Source organism: Hippichthys cyanospilos, chromosome 10 (genome assembly GCF_059441005.1).
Source record: "Hippichthys cyanospilos isolate Australia breed blue-spotted pipefish chromosome 10, RoL_Hcya_1.0, whole genome shotgun sequence".
Lineage (NCBI taxonomy): Eukaryota > Metazoa > Chordata > Actinopteri > Syngnathiformes > Syngnathidae > Hippichthys > Hippichthys cyanospilos.
This window is the reverse complement of record NC_142378.1, coordinates 8,804,158-8,823,954: the sequence shown is the minus strand read 5'-3', so window position 1 is coordinate 8,823,954 and position 19,797 is coordinate 8,804,158. Positions and strand designations below refer to the sequence as shown.

General features: G+C 38.6%; 2 protein-coding genes across 2 annotated transcripts in view; both read right to left on the bottom strand.

Moving 5' to 3' along the window:
• Window positions 1–3,642: 3,642 nt before the first annotated feature.
• On the bottom strand, window positions 3,643–11,654 carry clcc1 (chloride channel CLIC-like 1). The gene is made up of 10 exons (XM_088426604.1): window positions 11,415–11,654; window positions 11,209–11,316; window positions 10,203–10,313; window positions 8,701–8,916; window positions 8,388–8,528; window positions 8,216–8,315; window positions 7,276–7,373; window positions 6,998–7,144; window positions 6,332–6,883; window positions 3,643–5,541 (listed from the first exon to the last, which is right to left on the bottom strand). Exons 1-10 carry the CDS (start codon window positions 11,541–11,543, stop codon window positions 5,440–5,442), a joined length of 1,704 nt encoding a protein of 567 aa, XP_088282730.1. The 5' UTR covers window positions 11,544–11,654; the 3' UTR covers window positions 3,643–5,439.
• Window positions 11,655–12,208: 554 nt separating this feature from the next.
• Window positions 12,209–19,797, bottom strand: part of cacna1ea (calcium voltage-gated channel subunit alpha1 Ea) — a 64,544-nt gene continuing 56,955 nt past the window's right edge. Inside the window, exons 38-46 of the mRNA XM_088424894.1 lie at window positions 18,596–18,701; window positions 18,006–18,113; window positions 17,818–17,918; window positions 17,252–17,358; window positions 16,984–17,143; window positions 16,702–16,830; window positions 16,424–16,571; window positions 15,622–15,794; window positions 12,209–15,311 (exon numbers count right to left, since the gene is read on the bottom strand). Of these exons, the coding sequence (XP_088281020.1) occupies window positions 14,808–15,311; window positions 15,622–15,794; window positions 16,424–16,571; window positions 16,702–16,830; window positions 16,984–17,143; window positions 17,252–17,358; window positions 17,818–17,918; window positions 18,006–18,113; window positions 18,596–18,701 (1,536 nt within the window). The 3' untranslated portion in view covers window positions 12,209–14,807. The remainder of the gene's footprint in view (window positions 15,312–15,621; window positions 15,795–16,423; window positions 16,572–16,701; window positions 16,831–16,983; window positions 17,144–17,251; window positions 17,359–17,817; window positions 17,919–18,005; window positions 18,114–18,595; window positions 18,702–19,797) is intronic.

The window sequence follows — 19,797 nt, the reverse complement described above, 5'->3', positions numbered from 1 at the left end:
TAAAGCATATATTTGTGTTAATTTCATTTTATTTCATATTGAATTATCAAAATATTCACGGCTCTTAAATAAAGCAATTAATTAATGTGTATATATATATATATATATATATATATATATATATATATATATATATATATATATATATATTAACACACACACACACACACATATAGATAGATCGGTCGATAGATATCAATCATCAATCAACATGTGTGTATATGATTGTATATATGAATTATGTGAAATGTGTTTATATGTTCACTAAAATAATCAATTAAACAAAAGGAAAGGAGGTGGAAAAAGATGCTACCGATGTGATGATTTTGAATTTGAACTGCTATTTAACCCTGCAGTATTCGGTCGTGTTATGTTTGCCCATCTATCCATTTTCTATAAATATGTTGGTGTTAAACATCCTGGTACGTTCAGATTTGCTGTAAGCAGGCAGTTTAAAAAAACAAAACAAAAAAAAAACTATATGGCAAGCAAAATGTCCATTATTCTGTGGCTGTGTAAAACTGTATTAGCCAGAGAAATGTTGCAATTTTAGGCAATAAAAAGTTTACACTTAAGCGTAAACCAAGTTTACAAAAAATGCCCCGCTCCCAATAAGTGCATTTTGGCTCACATTTAATTTTCTGAGGCCTCCTCTGACTACCTTTTTAAAAATCATATTGTAATTAAAAAAAAAAAAAAAACGCCATTAAGTAATATACACACAAGTGACAGACATGTTTCACTATTACAATAAAATGTCATTACAACCTGACCTCAAAAGTTGTCACAAATTCCACCGTGACCTGTAAACATTCCAGTGTCAGTAATCAAAGTTGACTTTACTTCTAAAGAGGAAAACTCATTTTGTCATGTTATGCCAGCATTGGCATTGCACCAAGATTCGCCGTCTACCCAAAAAAAAACAAAAAACTGATGGGAAAAAATCCAGTCGTTTGGGACACAAACAAGACCAACATGAACATGAATTCTGCAGCAGGACCATGACCGAAAACAAACCAGCATGTCTTTGGAGTGGCCTTGTTTAAGTCATGACGGGAATTCTACTGTGGTAATGCTGTACCTTAAAAAAGTGCCTGTATTTCAGATATAGAGAAGAGGAAATATGTTAACTGGGAATGCAATGTAGGGAAACATAAAATTGTAAAAAATAAAAAATACTATATTTATGTGCATGGTTGTTCATCCATCCATTATTTTATCCACTTGTCCTCACAAGGGTTGTGGGTTTGCTGTGTATCCGTGTCATTTTTGGGCCACAGGTGGGGTACACCCTGAGCTGGTTGCCGGAACGGGAATCAAACCCGTGACCTCTGCATATGAGGCAGATGTGCTGTATATATATTCAAATTTCTATGTATAATTGAAGTGATATTTGGTTTATATAGTTATAATAAAATGTGACTTCCAATAAAAAAAAAATCACGTATGCGATTCTGTTGTATTTAACATTTAATTGAATGGAAATGCCCCCCCCCCCCTTTTTTTAAATGAAAAATAGATACTCACAGTTTACCTCATAAAATAATAATGATAACATCATTCAATGAAAAGAATACGACAATTTGTTTATGTGCAATGTTTCTTGTGCCATATGGTTTCTTTAATATGCATGTCTTGGCCCCCAAGAAGCAGTATGAAGAACAACATTAATCAATCAATCAATCAATCAAATTTTATTTGTAAAGCCATGAGTCAACGGTCTCAAAGGGCCTCACAGGTGAAAAGAGGTCATGTTGAGAAAAAACACACCTGCATGTCTGTCTTCTTGTGTTGCTGCACCATTTGCTTCGGAATGAAAATTATAGTTTATAGCTACTGCTGTCAAGAAATTGAATAATGGAGGATTAAAAAGTTAAGATCTGTATATTTTTTATTTACATGCATTGTGCTATTAAGACAGATCAAAAGATTTATACACATTAGTGTATAAATCTTCTGTTTGGCGACTTCACATTAGTGTGTGAAGTCGCCAAACAATTAGGAAATAACATTAAAATAAAACACTGGTCATTCTATTACAGACTTCAAATCAGAGGTCAAATATGGGGTATTCTTGTGGATTTTGTTAAAGCTTGTTACATTATCATCTTTGGCGCTATTATTAGAGGTGGTTGCAGTCGCTGCAGAGTGCTTTGCATTTATGCGGTAGGCTAAAATGGAGCTGCTTCTAACAATGAAAGCATATCACTCTACCTTATCGAAGGTGCTGTCTGGGACTTTTTTTTTAAGTTTATCATTCATCAGACTGTCAACTACAACATAGTCCTCCATTTTCATGTCTTCGTTCTGCTCCTGAACTTCCCCTCCCACCCACAACAGGAGCCTATCAGATTATGACAAACACAATGACAGCCAATCATTGTGTCCACTTCAGGGTGTGATTGACCTTTGTTTTACAACCCCCAACAACTGAAGGCCAAGAGGCCTGATGCAGAAAAACAATCAAATCAGTATACAGAAAGCAAAAAAAAATAAGAAAAAAAAAAGGCTTTGAATACAACTGTTATTGAATGATCACATTTGATCTAATAGTCTGATACCCCAGTTTTAACACACATCAATGCTAGTTTTACTAGCCCCTTTATGTCGCTTTGTATTGTTGCTTTTTGATTAGTTTGACGGTATATTTATCTTGGAGTGGCAATGACAATAAAAAATGAAGTCTATTGCCAATTTGTCTCATGTTTTGACATTGGTTTCCACAATCTAACATTTACTAATAGTGGTTTAGCTATATTATTCTATCTCATTGGCTTTAATGGCTATTTTGTGGCATTGACATTCTATAAGCTACTCAATATTTTCCTTCCAAGGGGCCATCACTTACACACCAATTTTTGCTATTTGCAATGGGTCTAGTGGGAAGAGGGACCAACCCCTGTTGGAAATTGAAGGGGGGTTGCGGGGGCGTATTTGACACCCCATGACAATTTAAATTGAGTTTAATCTACAGGGTTAAACGTTTTAACTGTAAATAATCCACCATAAAGTCAACCCAGATCACTTTTAATATAACTGTGATTAGATAAGTTTGGGTGTAGGCAGATGGTTTTCAGCCGCCTTCTTGGGCAGAGGTCTTTCAAATTAGTTGAATTTTGACGCCATCTTGTGGCATTCAAAACGCTTCGAACTTCAACTGGTGTTGGAGTTGCCAAGTTGGCACAAGGAACTATTTATAAATTATTTCTATAAAATGCCACAAAATACTACTTTCTGGCCATTCAATACATTGTAAATGTGCATATCCTTGACAAGTTAGGATAGAGGAATTGTCTCTCCTTTTGAGCTAGGCATAAACAATGAAGATATTCTGAAAAGGATGACATTGAGGTTGATTGAGAAACAGACCTCTGAGGACAGCAGGAACTGAACTTTATTGTAAAAGTGTGCGCCCCCTGCTTATCCAGATGTCAAAGTTCTTCAAGTGGATTAAAACCAAGTCTTAGTTTTTTGAAACCCGTTATATCCATTTGAGGTCACAAATTAGCATTTTGAATCTATACTTTAATAAGGAAAACCCCCATGTAAAGTGATTTTAAACACTTCTGATCGACTGATTTGGTTAACCATCCTCATAAAGAGGAATATTGTATTAAAAATGCACAACCACCAAAACCACAGTGAAGCAAAAGTGTCAAGATAATTTAATGCCAAATAATAATACCAAAAGAACAGGAAAAGAAAGATCACAGGCACTGCTGGGTAATATTGTCTTTATGGGGGGTAATAAGTCCTTAATTAGGTCCCCTCTGAAGGCCCAGACAGCAAATGCACAGCCATGGTCTGATGAGACAAAAGTTGAACTTAACAGAAAAATAGCCTAGCTATCACATCTGGTGAAAAAAAAAAAAAACACACGTGAAAAAAAAGAACATGATAATGATTCAAAACAAAGTCGTTATCGGAATGGCATGAAAACATTATAAATAAATGAAGGTTTTGCTGTAGCCAAGAGAAAGTCCTAGGCTCGAAACAAGCAGTTTCACGTCGCTGTCAGAACAAGTAGGAGCAGAGTTCCAGCTCGGAAGGTCCACACCTCAAGTGAGCAGTGTCCCAGAAGTCTCATCAGACATCCATGCAGCTATCTCGGCTAATGGCAAAATGTTTAGTTGCTTGAGCTCCAGGAACTAAAATATGAAGGTTTCCATGTACCCCCTGCAAAGTTACATGGCCACTTCTTGTTACTCTCTGGCTACCCTTTTGGTCACCAGGAGAAAACGTTGATATCTGTAATCTTTCTTGCTATTTTATAAAGTATTGTTAGACCCTCAAATAACTGCCAGATATTTAAATTAATTGCATCTTTACGTTTAAGTTTATATAGTCATTAAAAAATAGATTTTGTTTCATGAAACCTTGACAACAGGTCACCCCCAACTGAGGTTTTGACACACTGGCCCATCCATAGATGGATTCCTGGCCCTGCTCTGCAATGTGCACATACCCTCTACAAGATGGAATGCACTGCAGTAGATCATATCTTCATTGTTATTTATGTAAAAAAATTACCTTTACACAATACAATATGCTGCTAGACACACTGTGAATTTAATCAAAACTGTTGAGAAAAACAATTGCTCATCATTTTATATTTTTACTCATTTAAAAAAACAATAACAACCTGCTTCAGGTCACCAAAATTAGGCTAATTTTTTTTTTTTAAAAATGCTCCACAAAATTCAAAAGTTGCTCCTTAAATTAAGTCAGATACTAACCATTATTCAGAAACTGCATTTTCTATTTATGTGTCATCCGACATGTCATTGTGAGAATTGGTTTGATGCTCTTAAATATGCCAAACAATCAAAAAAAGAGAAAGGGAGGGATGAAGCACAAATTGCACAACCCATCAATCAATCCATCTTAATAATTGAGTTTGTCCCTTCTTGTCCATCGGTGAATGAAAATTCCTGGTTAAACTAACTGCAGGTCTCGTGAGGTGCTGCCTCAATAACAGTCATATGATAACAGCAGATATTACACTATGAACCTAAGCTTGGGATGTCAGGTTTGACTTGCAGTTTTTGGCCACAGTATTGTAAACAATTCAAGTTTAAACTCAGATATGTATACAATAAGATAAAATATGTCATCAGCCATTAACTACAAAGATTAAAAAAAATTGCAGCATTACTAAAAAAAAAAAACAAAAAAAACCTCAGTTTAAATTTATCTTAAAAATTGCCTTCACTGACATATCTAACTTCATCAACCACTCAAGGTGCTTTCAGTGCTTAAGTGTCAGCTGACTGTTATGATCTTGGTCATACTGTAGTATTGATATTGCTACTTTGAGACCACTGAATCCATCGGCAACTATCCGTTAAGGCCAGAGCAGCTCAGCCGCCGACTCTGTGGCAATGACATACTGTATTTTGTAGTTCATTAGTGAAACCACCAGCTCCGGGCGTTACTTCATCACATGGCCGACTGCAACGTCTCCTGAACAGGAATGCCGACCGTTTCCACATTTATCAGCGATACAGGCGGCATCGAATTTCCAGCTGATGCCTTCGGGTCCTGCGGGGACAGACGGTGCTTTTACTGAGAGCTGAAATGTTCAAGCACGGTCATACTGTACAGTAGTTTTGTAAAGTTTTGCCTCAAAATGGACAGGTCAACCACTCCAGAAGTAGTACAAGCAAACAAACTTAATATACAAAAACAAAACCAAACCAGACTTTGCTTGCACAATTTGGCAATGAATTAAAGGGGAAGTCAATCTAAAATTTTTATTTAACAAAAAAATGTTCTTGGTGCCGCACTTACCTAAATGCAGTTTTATGATTGATATTTGGTGTGTGGATTATAAATTAAGCAGCAAAACCCACCGATTTTCATTCATCTGAATTGCCAGCAAGTGGCAAAATGGCCGCTCCCCGAGGTTGGCCAAAAACGGGTGAATTTTGATGCATTTTCTACAAATGCACAAACAGTAGTATAAATATACAATGTAAGGCTGTCACTACCAAATCTAAAGTCAATTATACTATCGATTATTCCACTGAATAATAATAATAATAATAATAATAATAATTCAAACCCGCATGCTACTCTGTAATTTATTTTGTTATTTTAAAAATTTGTTAAGGTTGAACGTAAGTTGGCGTGAATATAAATACTCATTGTTTATCATCTAAATGTATGAATTATTAGACGGCAACAAAACCTATGCTAAACAGACTTTTCCATCCCAGCTCTAACGATTAAGGATTTCTTATAGTACTATTTGCTTTGATGAGAAAACTTGGAAGTCAGCCAACATAAGTGACCAGATATTTTCTGAAAGAAATTATTCAGAGACTGTTACCTGCACATCCTGTTTAGTTTGAGTCCGTGGACCTCCTGATGGCGTCCTCTCTGTGTTATTGTCCTCTTTTGGATGTTCTGATTGACCGTCACAGTCTGTGTTTTTTCTTTTGACATCAAGCTGTGACATCAAAACATCGGCGTCTCTCTGCTGCTCGTCTGCATCTGTATAATCATCAGAGTCCGCTTGAGGGTCAGGCTCGTAGTCCCCCTGCCCTGCCTCGACGTGTCTTGCACGCCGTTTCCCGTCTAAGTCGTGCTGTGCGTGGACAGAAGCGGCGGTGCGCAAGGTCTCCACAAATATCTGAGCTGGCTCTTGTCTGGCTCTGTTGGGCTGCGACTGACAGAACTGATTCCTGTGCAAAGGGCCTTCATCTGCACTGTGTCGCAGACGAGGCTGCGGCATGTCCCCTCCTTCCATGTGACCGCGGTCCTCAATTTCCTGGAGACGAGGCTGCTCGGGTGGTGGAAGGGTTGGCCCCCTTCTATGACCCCGTAGAGGTGCAGTGACGCCATACTGGAAAACTGCCTGCACACTTCCGTACATGAAGACCTGAAAACAAGAAGTTGATGTTTGTCTTGATACGACTTCACACCATGAACCTCTCAGACTCCTTTGCCCAGAAGTTAACACACAACTAAATATGAGAATAATCAAAGTCTTTACCACAATGGCAAGAACAATGGTGAGGAGGACGGGGATCTGTAGGGTGATTGGAAGATCTTTGAGGAGCGCTCTGAGAAACTCGCTGATCCCTTGGCCCACATGCTTCAGTGGCTCTGTGATGAGGGTCGTAACGGTCATAGAGATTGCCTTGACAGAAGAAAACGTTTTGCATGAGGCACAGTCACAAAACTTAAACATTTTTTTTAAGGCGGGATGGATGTCAAATCAAATTTTTGAGACATTTTGCTTTGACTGTTATCATAAACTGTTGCGTATACCTTGGTGGGAGGTACCAACAGAACGGGGTTGACCATGAGGACTTCATAGTATTTCTTGCATGGGTCATCCTGCAGAGTCCACGTGATTCTGACCCACTCTGAAAGAATGCAAATAAAGTGATCAAACGCATCATCTTTACATCAATTGTGTTAGAGGTGGGCACAAAAAAAAAAATCATGAATTCAAATAATTTGTCATTTTGAAAATCAACAATCTGGAAATGAGCTAAACCATGAAATCAATATTTGGCACATGAATGCTGCAAAGGTGGTTCGCAAGACCTGTTTGCAATAGTTACTCATTGCTATAAATAATACTTACTCATAAAAGCATTGAAAATCTGTATAAATTCTTGTCTTAAAATTTTGAGAACAGATTTTTTTTAAACTTTTATATGCGAAGAAAAACATTAAGATTTTATTTGAGACTGGGTGTGTAGCTGTGGAATTGACACAACCGCATAGGTGTGTTAAATAAAATATCAGTATTAAATATAATGTATATAATTATTTCCAAACAGAAAAAAAATGTAAAGAAGCGTGGCACTGCCAATGTGAAATTAACATTTTGGACTGGCAAACTCATTTGAATGTATTTGCAAATAAAACTCAAACTTAAATTTATTTATATGGCACTTTAAAAGAATTACTGCATACCAAGTGCTTTACATGCAAAGAAGATACCAAAAAACTACAAATACAGCAGAGATAACAAAGTAGAGTCTCATGCTGACTTGAAAAGCAAAAAATACAAATGTGTCAAAACAACAAACAAGACAGATATATCTAGTCTCTATTTTTGTTCAGCATACAAAAAAACAGTACCTGTTCAAACATATTTGCAATTTCACCAGCTTCACATTGGCATTCTTTAATTTTATCCAAAAGGCAAACATTTTTGTTTTTGAAAGTAATGTGTGCTGATGGTGTTTCAGCATACCTTTCAAACTATCGCGCCAGTCAATCGTCTTCACGCCAGTGCACTTGTTGTTGAAGCTGTCCATCTTCACAATGTTGCTTTGGTGCTCAGCAAACGCAATCTGGCAGAAGAGGTAACGTGCTCAAAAGGAAAGCTATTTTTCAGCGACCGGACAGAAAATATTTGAACTCACCTTGTACAAATACAACCAGTTCCAGACAAGACTGACAAAGAAGCAGACGATAAACAGTCGTTTGAACTGCACTAGCCAGGAAATACTAGACCAAAGCTGAGTGCAGATGATGACCATGAAGAGCAAAATGCACAGCGCCAACTAGCAAATGACAAGTGGAAAAGGTGTTATAGAAAACACTTCACTTTTGACGTGTATGCATTTGTAACTCATAGAGTACCTAGAGTGCAGTGATGTCATTAAACAGTGTATATAAATACCAGAAGAGATGTACATGAGCAATTCCACTCTTTCAGGAATCCCCCTTTCTTACCTTCAAAAGTGTGTCCAGCTCAACACCAAAGGTGTCTTCAAAGCGCCACTTCCAGGTCTCGTAGTCGTGCGGTCGAAGGTCCACCAGTATTTGACTCATGGCGTTGTCCAAAGCGCCTGTTCGACAAACGTCATCTCCATCGATAAAGGTCTGGATCTCTGTCACGGCTTGTCTGGACAGTCGGATCGAGGCATCATACTCCGCGGAGTCTTTGTGCTGTGTAAGTGGGGGGGGGGGGGGGGGGGGGGGTGAGATTGGTCAAATCACTTTGTCATGTTTACAATTACAAAGAGAGAGGAATTCAAAGCCGTAATTTTTTCCACTTTCTGAACAAATTTTGTGTTGATGTGAAGGAGAGAGTGGCAAAAGACTGTTTTAAAGGAGAACTGCAAACTTGCAAAGCATGTTAGGAAATGTGTGGCCTCAACACCGCTGCACTACATATTCTGAACTGAGCAACTTACAAGATTTGCAATACCTGGTCCACATCATTATAATTGACTATTGATTTAAGATGCTTGATTTGGATTTAATCAGCACATTGGCTGAGTCCGGATGTTGGCAACCTTTAAAACTTAAAAAGCCATTTTCCCACAGATGGAAAACAAAACAAAACAAAAACACTGGGAGCCACATAACCATTTTAATGACTAAAGCAAAGAAAAATCTGATTTTTTTTTTCATAATCTTACACTAAGTGGATCATCTACTTGAATTAAGGACGTAAAAAATAAATATTTTCATTTAAAAAAAAAAACTCACTTAAAATTTTTAAAAATAAACAAAAGTTTACAGATTCAAATTCAGATCCTCTCAAACATCGCAAATTCAAGAAATTCAAACTATTAACGTTTTAAAATGCGCAGCTTTGAACTGAAGGTCATAAAGCATCATCAAGAACATACAATTGACTGAGAAAATACCATTTTTGATGCCAATATTATCCATCAGCATTGGGCTTTTCTATTAATTTTGCAGCCAATAAGCACTGTCATTGTAAGGCTCTGATAATCCAGGCTTGACTGATGGGCCTTGCTCTAGCACTGTCCCGCCCATAGCAGCATTTAATTGATTAGCTGTGCAAAAGCCAATCAGTAGTGAAAGCCATATGGCACACATGCAGCCCGAGGAAAGACACAACGGAGAGATATCAGAAATAGAAAGGTAAGTTTAAAGAGAGTAAGAGACTATTTGATTTTTAAATGTGACATGCACATTGAATTTGGTATTAAATGTGTTTTATAAATGAAGTTGCATTGTTTTGTCTTGAATCCTGCTAGCTTTTTAGGCTGACCTACACTAGAAACAGTGGGGAACTTGCATGCATGTGAACACTCACCTAGCTCCTAATTCGAAACAAAATCACTAGCATTTTCAGTAAACCAAGACAACAGCATGTCTGTTCAGCCATTGAGACTGCATCCATAACACACCTAGTTTGGGGCTGACCAGTAGTAACGTATAGTGAAAAAAAGATATAAATTGAAAAATAGGTTACATACCACTTTGACTCTTTGTATGTCCTTCAGGAGTCTGTTCATGAATCTTTTAAAAACAGCATTGCACGTGGGCTGCTGTGAGCTGTGCTCCATACTCTTCTTTAGTGCTTCAACCTGAAGAAAAGCGTTCAATGTTAGAAATGGGCGACACATTGTTTTGTCATTTTATGTCAATTCTTTCAAAATGACAGTAGGGACTTAAAATATAAAAATTCTGAATTAAATTTCTTCTAAATCAAATCAGTGCAAGGTTTAGTAGGGTGTTTTTGCAGCATTTTAGTTCAGCAATACTGGTGGTAACGCTGTTGGACAGACTGGGTTGGTGCAGAAGGAATACTGCAGGCAAAGCCGACATAGAGTAGAGAAGAATGTCGGCATGGAGTGTAAATGCTTATTCCAAAGTCAGAGTCGGTGTTTGAAACTGAAGCGGATCTAAATGGGAGTGGAGAACTGAACCTTTTTATGTATCATGTGTCATCAACTATTGCAATAGCTTGCACGTTTACTTTCAAACTTCGCCTCTATCAGATACGTGACATCATGCAAACAACAAGACTTGAGTGAGAAGCTTTATGTTGTGGTATTGTTACATGTTTTTATAGTTAACATTTGCTTTGTTTCAGTTATGTAACGTATTGTATATAGATATACAAGTTGCAGCAGCATAACGCGCTTCAAATTCCCGATTTCGTTGTACAAAGACACTAAAGGCATTTTACAACTCAAAAGCATGTTTTAATTCATATCTTTTAACAATAAAGTTAAGGTTTGTCTTTCCAAAAAAATGCAAACAAAGAAGTTTGATTTGGAGCTAAATGTGGGATACGCGTTAAGTTACTAAAATACACTGGCAATACTGCATACTACTGGCGCCTCTCTTTCACTTTCATTATGACGCAATGGCTTGTTTTTGGAGTCTAACCTTTAGTGTGAGATCAATACAACAATTGTGCAGCTTGGCTCAAGGCAGTACTGTACTGCGATTGTATAATTGTGTGAAAACACTCACCTGACTTTGTAAATCAGACAACTGTTGGTTGCAGACGATCAGCTCAGCTTGGCCAGAGTCGACGTGCTCTTTTCGTAAAATCGGGACACTCAAATCCCTTGCTGGCGTCTAAAAGGAACACGGTTGAATAAATTGGGATCAATACACCACATTTAAGTCCTAGCATATACATTTATTTAGTCAGTTACGCATATTAAACTATCAACCTCACTGGGTTTCCTCATGGTTTTAGTGCTAGCGTCGTAGTTGAGTAAATCATACGGGTCAATCCAGTCCTCGTCCAGCTGCTGACCAAAAGTCAGCGTCAGGAAGCCGAACAAGACGACGAGAATCATCGTCGTGACGCTTCCAACAGACAGAATATTGAAATTTTAGTTGAACTCTGGTAGTCGTTTAGTAAAACGTATCAAAGTGCGTAGCATCCGAGGTACAGTGGAATTCTGTTGTTGACATTTGTCGCGTTTTTATTACGTCACCAGCCTCTCGCGATAGGAGCGCGGTTCAGGTTGCATTTATAGAAGACGGGAAATCTGAATGATCCCACTTGTATTTGTTACACGCGAACAAAAATGTTTTGCAACCATATTTCCTGGTGAGTCACAACATATGTTCGGAAAGTCTTTTTTCATAGATTCCACTATTTAAATTAAGACCCGATATTCTGAACTTTCTAAGCTTTTCAAACATTTCACTGAATAACATTGTGCAGTCAATACAACTCATGTTGTTATGTGTCATGGCGATTAAATTAATGTGATAACAAATACAATCAGAGAAACTTATCATTATTCATTTTCTTTAATTTTTTTTTGTCTAGCTATTGCTGGTAGATCACAAAAATCCAACTTTACTAATTCAGGGAATGCAGCAAATAATGCCATTATAGTCCATCTGTCCATTAAAGAAAACTTTTGATTATTGGACCATTAAATTAAATAAAAATTTTATGTTATCCGGTGGGATACATTGATACACTCAATAATATCACTAAGAGAAAAAGGACAAGTGATCTTTCTTTAATGATCTTGTAAACACACGAGCAATCGTACAGTAAGAACAAGTACTTTTATCCACTTTATACAACATATTCAAGACAAAACCTCTCAAGTAAATTCTAACTTGAGAGGTTTTGGGTGAATGTTCCCAGGCACAGATGAGACTGTCATGTATAAACTGACATTAAGGCTATGTGCACACATATGCGGGTATTTTTTCATTGGGATATATTTTTTTTAAACCACAAAAAAAGCCCAAAATAAATAAATAAATACATTTACCATAAAAACACATTCTTAAGCTGTCAACTTGAAATTTCACCTCAAAGTGTAGGACCATTTAAGATAATCTTAAAAAAAAAGCATTTTGGGAAAAGTCACCGGTTTAGGAAAACAAATGGCAACCGTGAAAACGCTTTTATGGGCTGTCAGGGGCGAGCCAAAAGCAGCAGCTGGCCGATTAAACTCAATTTGAGCCAATTAGAAGGCTGGAGGCGCCATTTGCAGAAAAGGCACAGAAACAACAACAAATAAAGCAAAATAAATTAAAAGAATGTCCATAATACATTCGTATGGTGTTGTGAGCATGCCAAAAACATAACTCCAAAACACCATTCAATTTAAAAAGCAGCAAATGATCAAGAATGGAGAAATGCTTCATGAATAAAATGAATAAAATGAATAAAATTCCCACACAAGGAAAACGAAACAAAAATGAATGCAATCTTGCAACAAACTGGACAAATTTTGCACACAAGGCTTGAGCATATTTTGGGGGGAATTCATGGCAGAACTAACCATTCTTAAACAGTTGTGTGCGGACAACTGGCCAAAACAAGTTTTTATATATATACTGTATATGTATGTATAAAAAATACCCGCTGTCGGTGTGGACATGGCCCAAGGTTAAGTGGCCAGCTATTTGTTTGCTGACTAAAGGTGTACCCTAACATGTGCAGCACAAGTGTACCTTTTTTTTTCTCCTTTTTTTTTAAGTTCAAGACATTAAGTTTAGGCACACCACCCAGTCCAAGGATTCTTTCCCTGGCAAAGTCCTGTGTTCACATTTTAGATACAAATTCAAGTTATAGTGATCACTGCAGAACATGATAATAAACACACAGAATTCAAAGAGTGTTGGCATGTGGTAGGAAATAAAAACCCAGGAGTTTTTGCCAGCATGTGATATTGTCTTTTGATACCATCATTGTTTTGCATGACCAGGTAGGATTCCTTTCAAATGGTTTTGCAACGGATGTAAGATGCACCATTGTCATCTTAATGGTGGAAGAAGGCAGCACATCCTTGATGTAAGGAAGAACACTATGTACAAGTACAAGATGGCTTTACCGGCTGCTTTGTTATTGATTGCACGAGAAGAGAGAACATATGGTGAAATACATCGGATTCAGTAACCAACAGAGAATAATATTTACTGACTAACACTTCATTTCCAAGTACTTCAGCTTCATCCCTGGCTCGATTATGCAATAACATGGACCTTGTGTAAACAGAACATTTGAAATGACGAATTTTTGTCCATCCATCCACATTTGTCAAATTTGTAATGATTTGTGCGATTCTTGCAGGCTACTTGAGGAGTCGTCAGCCAAAGCGATTGACGCAGCCTACAAATTTTCAACCGTTGTTTTGATGGGAAGGTTGCCCTTGCCAACATGGCTGCCACATTGACACGTTTGCTTGCTCTAGTCTGGTGTAGAGCAGTGTAAGACGTAAACACGAGACCATTGTCAGTTTGTGCCTTCTAATGGCTATGTTCAGAATTGTGGCCGATTCTGGAGCTCACAAACTTGAAAGCCGCGCTTTAAGTGGACTGATCACTATCCTCGCTGTCTATCGAATCAGAAGTCCGTTGGTTGCGGGTCAGTTAAATTGAAATTCCACAAGTTCCTCCTGAGACCCAGCATGTTTGTTTGTGTCCACTGCTGTGTCTCAGGCAAGACAACAAAGTCAATTGCATCCCAACCAAACTAATGAGACCTCATTGGAAAGACCAAGAGATCATTTACTGAGGACACTGGGACTTAGTAGGGTAGTTTGAATGAGTGAATAGATAAAGAACAAAAAAGAAATGTTCACTACAGTGGACATGCATGAATAGGCTGGGTCTCACGAAGATATAATAAAAGCGTAGGTCATGAATACATGGGTGTCATCATCAAAACTAGCCTTGTGATTTAGGCAAGTCTGACCCACATTCTCGAGGCACAGAAAAAACACACAGCAAGTGAAGCCTGACAGTTAACAATGCTGATAAATGGCAGTGGTGTTTAGTAGTAATGGGAAAATGAAGCTTCATGAAGTGCTATTGTGAAATGTTCTTTATCCCTTTAAATGATGTTCTTGTTTTAAAGATGGAAGGTCAATGCATAAAATTGCCACTGCTTCCTTAAATCAAGAGTGCCATCTAGAGGAGTTAAAGAGTATAATAAGTGCTTGATGAAGCTTCATCCCTCCATCACTAGTTTAGTTCAGCCTGTAATGCTACTGGCCAACAAAAGAAGTCGTCATAAAACAGTTAAAGGCGAGTGGCGGCGCTGCTACGAGGTCTGCTCCTTCCTGGACATCGACTTCCTGTTTGATTTAGCAGCGGTCGTCATCATCTGTGTCACTCAGCAGCTCGCCGTCCGGGCTAGCCTGCGGCAAGTTCTTCCGGAAATGTCCGTTGGGGACCTGCCAGGAGTGTCTGAGCTGAGGGGCTGAGTTAATGGCGTTGGCACGTCCTAAGCTGGTGGCCACGGCGGTCTCAAAAGTTAAGTGTTCTTGCCTCTCGCCCGACTGGCCTCCCCTGAGGTCCTCGTGAAACGGGAGGTAGGGCTCTGAAATGTAACGGTGGGGTGACGGATGACTCGGGCCAGACGCCTGAAATGAGGAGGTAGGCGCCTGCTTGGAGGGGGCGGGGCTGTCGGGATGCGGGGCACGTCCGGCGGAGGAGGCGGCCGGTGCGCTGGCGGGGTGATCCCGGCACACCAGGGGGGAGTACGAGATGTGAGGGCGAGGGCGGGAGGGCGTCTGTGGGAGCTGGCGTCGATTACGAGGGGTCCCGAACTCGGAGGCCGAATGGGCGGGACTGCCTGTTGTGTTGATCTGCACACACGACACTTTTAATTATTGCTCATGATTATCAGAGTGCAAACAGTGGCTTGAAATTGTACTTTTAAATCCTGAAACTAAAAGCCTAAATGGAACAGGTGATCAAAGTTTGAAATATTTTTTGAAATGCAAAATTCCCATTTTAAAACTCTGACCCTAATTTGGAAGACTAATTGAAACCCCAACCATAGTTTTACATAATAATTTGAAATCCTCACTTGAAAGCCCGACTTGATACCCTAAACACAGTTTGAAATATGAAATTAGTCTAAACACATTCAAAAACTCAGGGGAAAAGTCTCACCTTTCTCTGCAAAGAGTGGGGGCGTCCTTCATTGGGCGAGAGGGAGCGCCTTCTCTCGCTCGACGGGTCTCGGCTTCGCTCCTCAGAGTTACAGCGGGACACGTCTGGAGACAGTAGGTGGCGTCGTTCTTTAGAGCGTCCCCTTTCATGACTACTTTGACTGATTCTAGGGCCTGCGAGTGGAGTTATATGGTGTCATTCATTATAAACTCTCACAATCGGTGTTCAAACTACGGACCGGGGGGCCATTTGCTGCCCGCCATCCATTTTTAAGCAGCCAGAGGCATTCATTGAAAATGACGTTTGAACGGCCTGCAAGGTAAATGTGGAAAACGAGAAAAAAATAGATATCCGCTATTACTAAAATAATGGTTAGAGCAGGGGTGGGAAAATGTGGGAAGCAGAAAATATTTTGGAGGGCCTGGCCAAAAGTTAGAAAACTCTTTGCCTTGTCACCCTCAACAGTAAGTTGCTCTGTAGCACTGTATCAAATTAACTCAAAAATATAAACAATATATAATAATCCCTGATTGATTTTAGCATGCTTAATAAATGAGTCAATGTGGCTCCTGCATCTTTCCTTTTTTGTGTATGCACCCTAAAATGAAAACCCCTGCTTTTACACATTTTAACTATAGGACAAAAATGTGTCCTAGTAGTCATGTCCGAGCTGACTTTGTGTAAGAACCTGGAAACACCTTGGACTGCTTGTACCGCACAATTAAATGATCCAACATGCATGTTTTTGCGCACACAGCCAAAAAATAGCAAATTGAAGTAGGCAATAAAAACAAACTGTGACCTCTATAGCTCTTCTGTCGAAGTCTGAACGTGTTGTCAGGGCTGACTCTCTCCAGAGAATGTTGTTCTTGCCACAGGCGATTCACACACTGGTCTCCAATGGTGGAAAAGGAGCGTTTCATTAGCTTTCTGTCTGCTGCCATTCCAGACTGCAATTGCATAGAGGAAAGTTGGCTATGTTAAAATACAAAAAAAAAAAAAAACAACAACAACAACAAAAAACATAAGCAGCATACCATACACAATTTTGATTATTCCAATAAAGCTTGTCTTTACTACCTGTGGTTCCACAGCCAGTCTGGGCATAGAGGATGCTCGGATAGATGACGTGCGCTGAGGTGACCTGACCGCTGTTGCCTCTTGCCTTGACTGTTGTGTCACTTGATTATACTCAACGACGTCAGGCACCTATGCGAGTGTTTCGAGGTGACCAAATGAAGCTCTTTAGTATTTGTTCAGGGATGTCAAAGTTAAAGCAATAACTTGACAGATTAATTTACTTAAAGATATTAAATCCAGGTTGTGCAGGTACATTTAATTTGTTTACGTAAGAGCCTTTACCAGAGTGTCCAAATGATGGTGGTGGTGGTGAGGGAAGTGATAAGGCTGATAGGGTGGGTAGTAATCATCATTCTCCTCTTCATTTCTGGAGCGTGGCCGCGACTGTAGGAACATATCTTGCGGGGAGATCGGGCTGAGGGCCACAAAGCCCCCTTTGGTGCTATAGGGATACATACGGAATACATGTGTTCTAATGCAGGTCATTAGAAGCAATTGATACTTTGTGATGATTATAACTGTGCAACTGGATTGAAAGTCGTATATTTACAGAGCTGATCCTGCACTGTGGCTGAGGAAGGAAAGTGATTTGGCGTTGCATATGATCTCTTGAGGCAAAGAGGAAGCATCCATACGCTGGAACATGGGTGCATGTTTCTGTACAGAGAACAAGAAATTATTATTACTTTTTTTTTTAGAGAAAGACTTATTGCCGAGTGAAGGAAAAATACAGTAATTAACATCAGCGCAATACTTGTTTGACAATTAATCTTTTCATCCCCAAAAGGTGGGCTGCAAAAAAAGTTTGGATTGCAAACAAAATAATCAACCAATTAATCGATTTTTACAGCAGTTGCAGCCCTAAATAACACATACGTATTTTATAGATCAAAAAATTGGGAATAATAACCGAGTAATGAATAAATAATGGTACCAATATGTACAATGTGTGATGATGATTTCTTCCACGCCAGTTTACAATTTCCATTTGATTTTCATGGAAAATGTGTCTAAGTGAATACTGCAAAATAAATATTCTGCCCTATGTGCAACATAAAGTTGTCTCAAACAAGACATCAAAGGGATGCTGGAAAACCAAACGGCAATGAAATATACTTGTTCCTCCAGCTGCTGTCGGAGCTTTTTGGCCTTGCTCTGCTTGTAGTAGTCCATGATCATCATGGCGGCATAGATCTTCCCTATGGTCATGTCACTAGCTGAGAACATGAAACAAATAGTGTGACATCATTTTATAGGCTCACATGTACTGTTAGCAAAGGGATTTCAATTTTATTAATTGTCACCTTTGTTTATAGGAACAAGAAGGTCCAACATTTTCTGGGAGAGGTGAGGCCAGATGACACTGATTTCCTTCTGTAGGTCCAAATCCATCTGATTTCGATCCTCTCCTCCTGGCCAAAAAAGCATTAAGAGGAGTGCTGTATTCCCGGTTTTGTGTGTTCCATATTTAATACAGAGCAGGATTTAAGTAGCAAAAAAATAACTGTGGCACAAAAATAAAATAGCGCAGCAACTAAACTGAACTAAAATTAAGTGAATTGAAGAGTTCCACGTGATGCCTTGCTGCCATCTTTTGGCAACTTGGTGCTGAAGAACTATGTTCAAGTGACCTGAGGAGCTTCATTCAAACATTTGGATGTAAAAAGTTGCCCTTATAAGTGGAGTCATTTTCCAGGCAGCTGACTGGACACAAATGACCAGTGTTATGTCTTGTTGGAGCATTTCTTAATTTGAATGTGAATATGCAGTATAGAAAATGGATGGATGAAGAATTGAAGAAAATGTATTTCCATAAAAGCATTCCATAAGCAAGTAACACACTATCAATAAATTTCAAGTGATGAATTAGGAAGTCTTAGACTTTTCTGCTGACCTCCAGCTAGCTTGACTTCCAGCGCAGTGCGTATAAGGGCCATGAGGGTGGAGGTAAAGTGGACAGTCATGTCCTCATCCACCGGCATGTTCATCAGGACGAGTCTCTGGGGGTAGAGCCAAGTCGAAAAACAACAATTAAATATATTTATTTGAAAAAACCCAAGACCCTGAACAGGATAAGCATTAGAAAATGAGTGAATGAATGAAAAAGTCTAGAAACTACTGTGGTGGCAAAGGAACCAGATATTTTCAATTTACAGGATGTGAAATTACATTCACAAAATTAAACTTTTAATGTTAAGTTTTTTTTTCATAAGTCACCACAGTCTTTCCAGTTTTGTAAAGCATTAAATACCAATATGCTCACCAGCCACAATACTAGCCACACTTCCAATTGACATCCAGTTTAGCAGTTATCGAACAGTGCCAAACACAAAGAAAAACCAAGATCTGACTGACATTGTCAGAGGTAGCATTTAAACACTAAATGTATTATTACTGTTGCAATACACTGTATCATACTGAGAGGTGTTTTTCTACTGTTTGGATTGGTGACATGGGCAAATTTAGAAACTTTTCTCAGTGGGATGCAATACATTGCAACGAGGAAAAAACACATTTTTAAATCAATACCTTTCTGACTATGCCAACCAACTATATAAAATGTTATAAAACACGCTTTATTGATTGTATTGAATAGGGCTCAAATGTGGAAGTGTACCTAATGTTGTAGCAACAACCTGTAAACATGGAGGCAATGCTGGGCAGCAAGGCGGCTCATGCACAAAATTAAAGTACGGTAGGTACATGGGCAAAAAAATATAAGATGAGAAGATTCAGCATGTGAATGTTTAGTAAGCCCCTTAGGAAAAAAAACTCTTTTTGAAAAACAGCCACAAAGAGCAAAAAAATAACGTGGTACACACATCCCGATAGTTTTGTTTTTCTTTGAGTAAGAAATAAGTATCAAGAAGTCTCCTCAAATCAATATGCAAATACTTGAAATCTGTCATCAATCTGTATCAGCAAATCTAATCTAGTGCTGTTTTCTTTGCAAATCAAACAAAAATTTACCCTCACCCCTGACTGAATATACAAATGTTGAATGTCTGTGACCAAAACAGTAATTATTTCTTTTCAAATTAAAAGAAAATTATTTGGAAAAAGATGCAGCTTGTGAACTACAGCCCAATGTGTTTA

What these genes read in the sequence shown, in the direction of transcription:
- clcc1 (XM_088426604.1), bottom strand. Translation starts at nt 11,543, where the DNA reads ATGATTCTCGTCGTCTTGTTCGGCTTCCTGACGCTGACTTTTGGTCAG. An exon ending in CCATGAGGAAACCCAGTGAG is followed by an intron (nt 11,317 to 11,414) that starts GTTGATAGTTTA and finishes TGTTCCTTTTAG; the next exon opens with ACGCCAGCAAGGGATTTGAG. An exon ending in AAACTAAACAGGATGTGCAG is followed by an intron (nt 5,542 to 6,331) that starts GTAACAGTCTCT and finishes CTGTCCCCGCAG; the next exon opens with GACCCGAAGGCATCAGCTGG.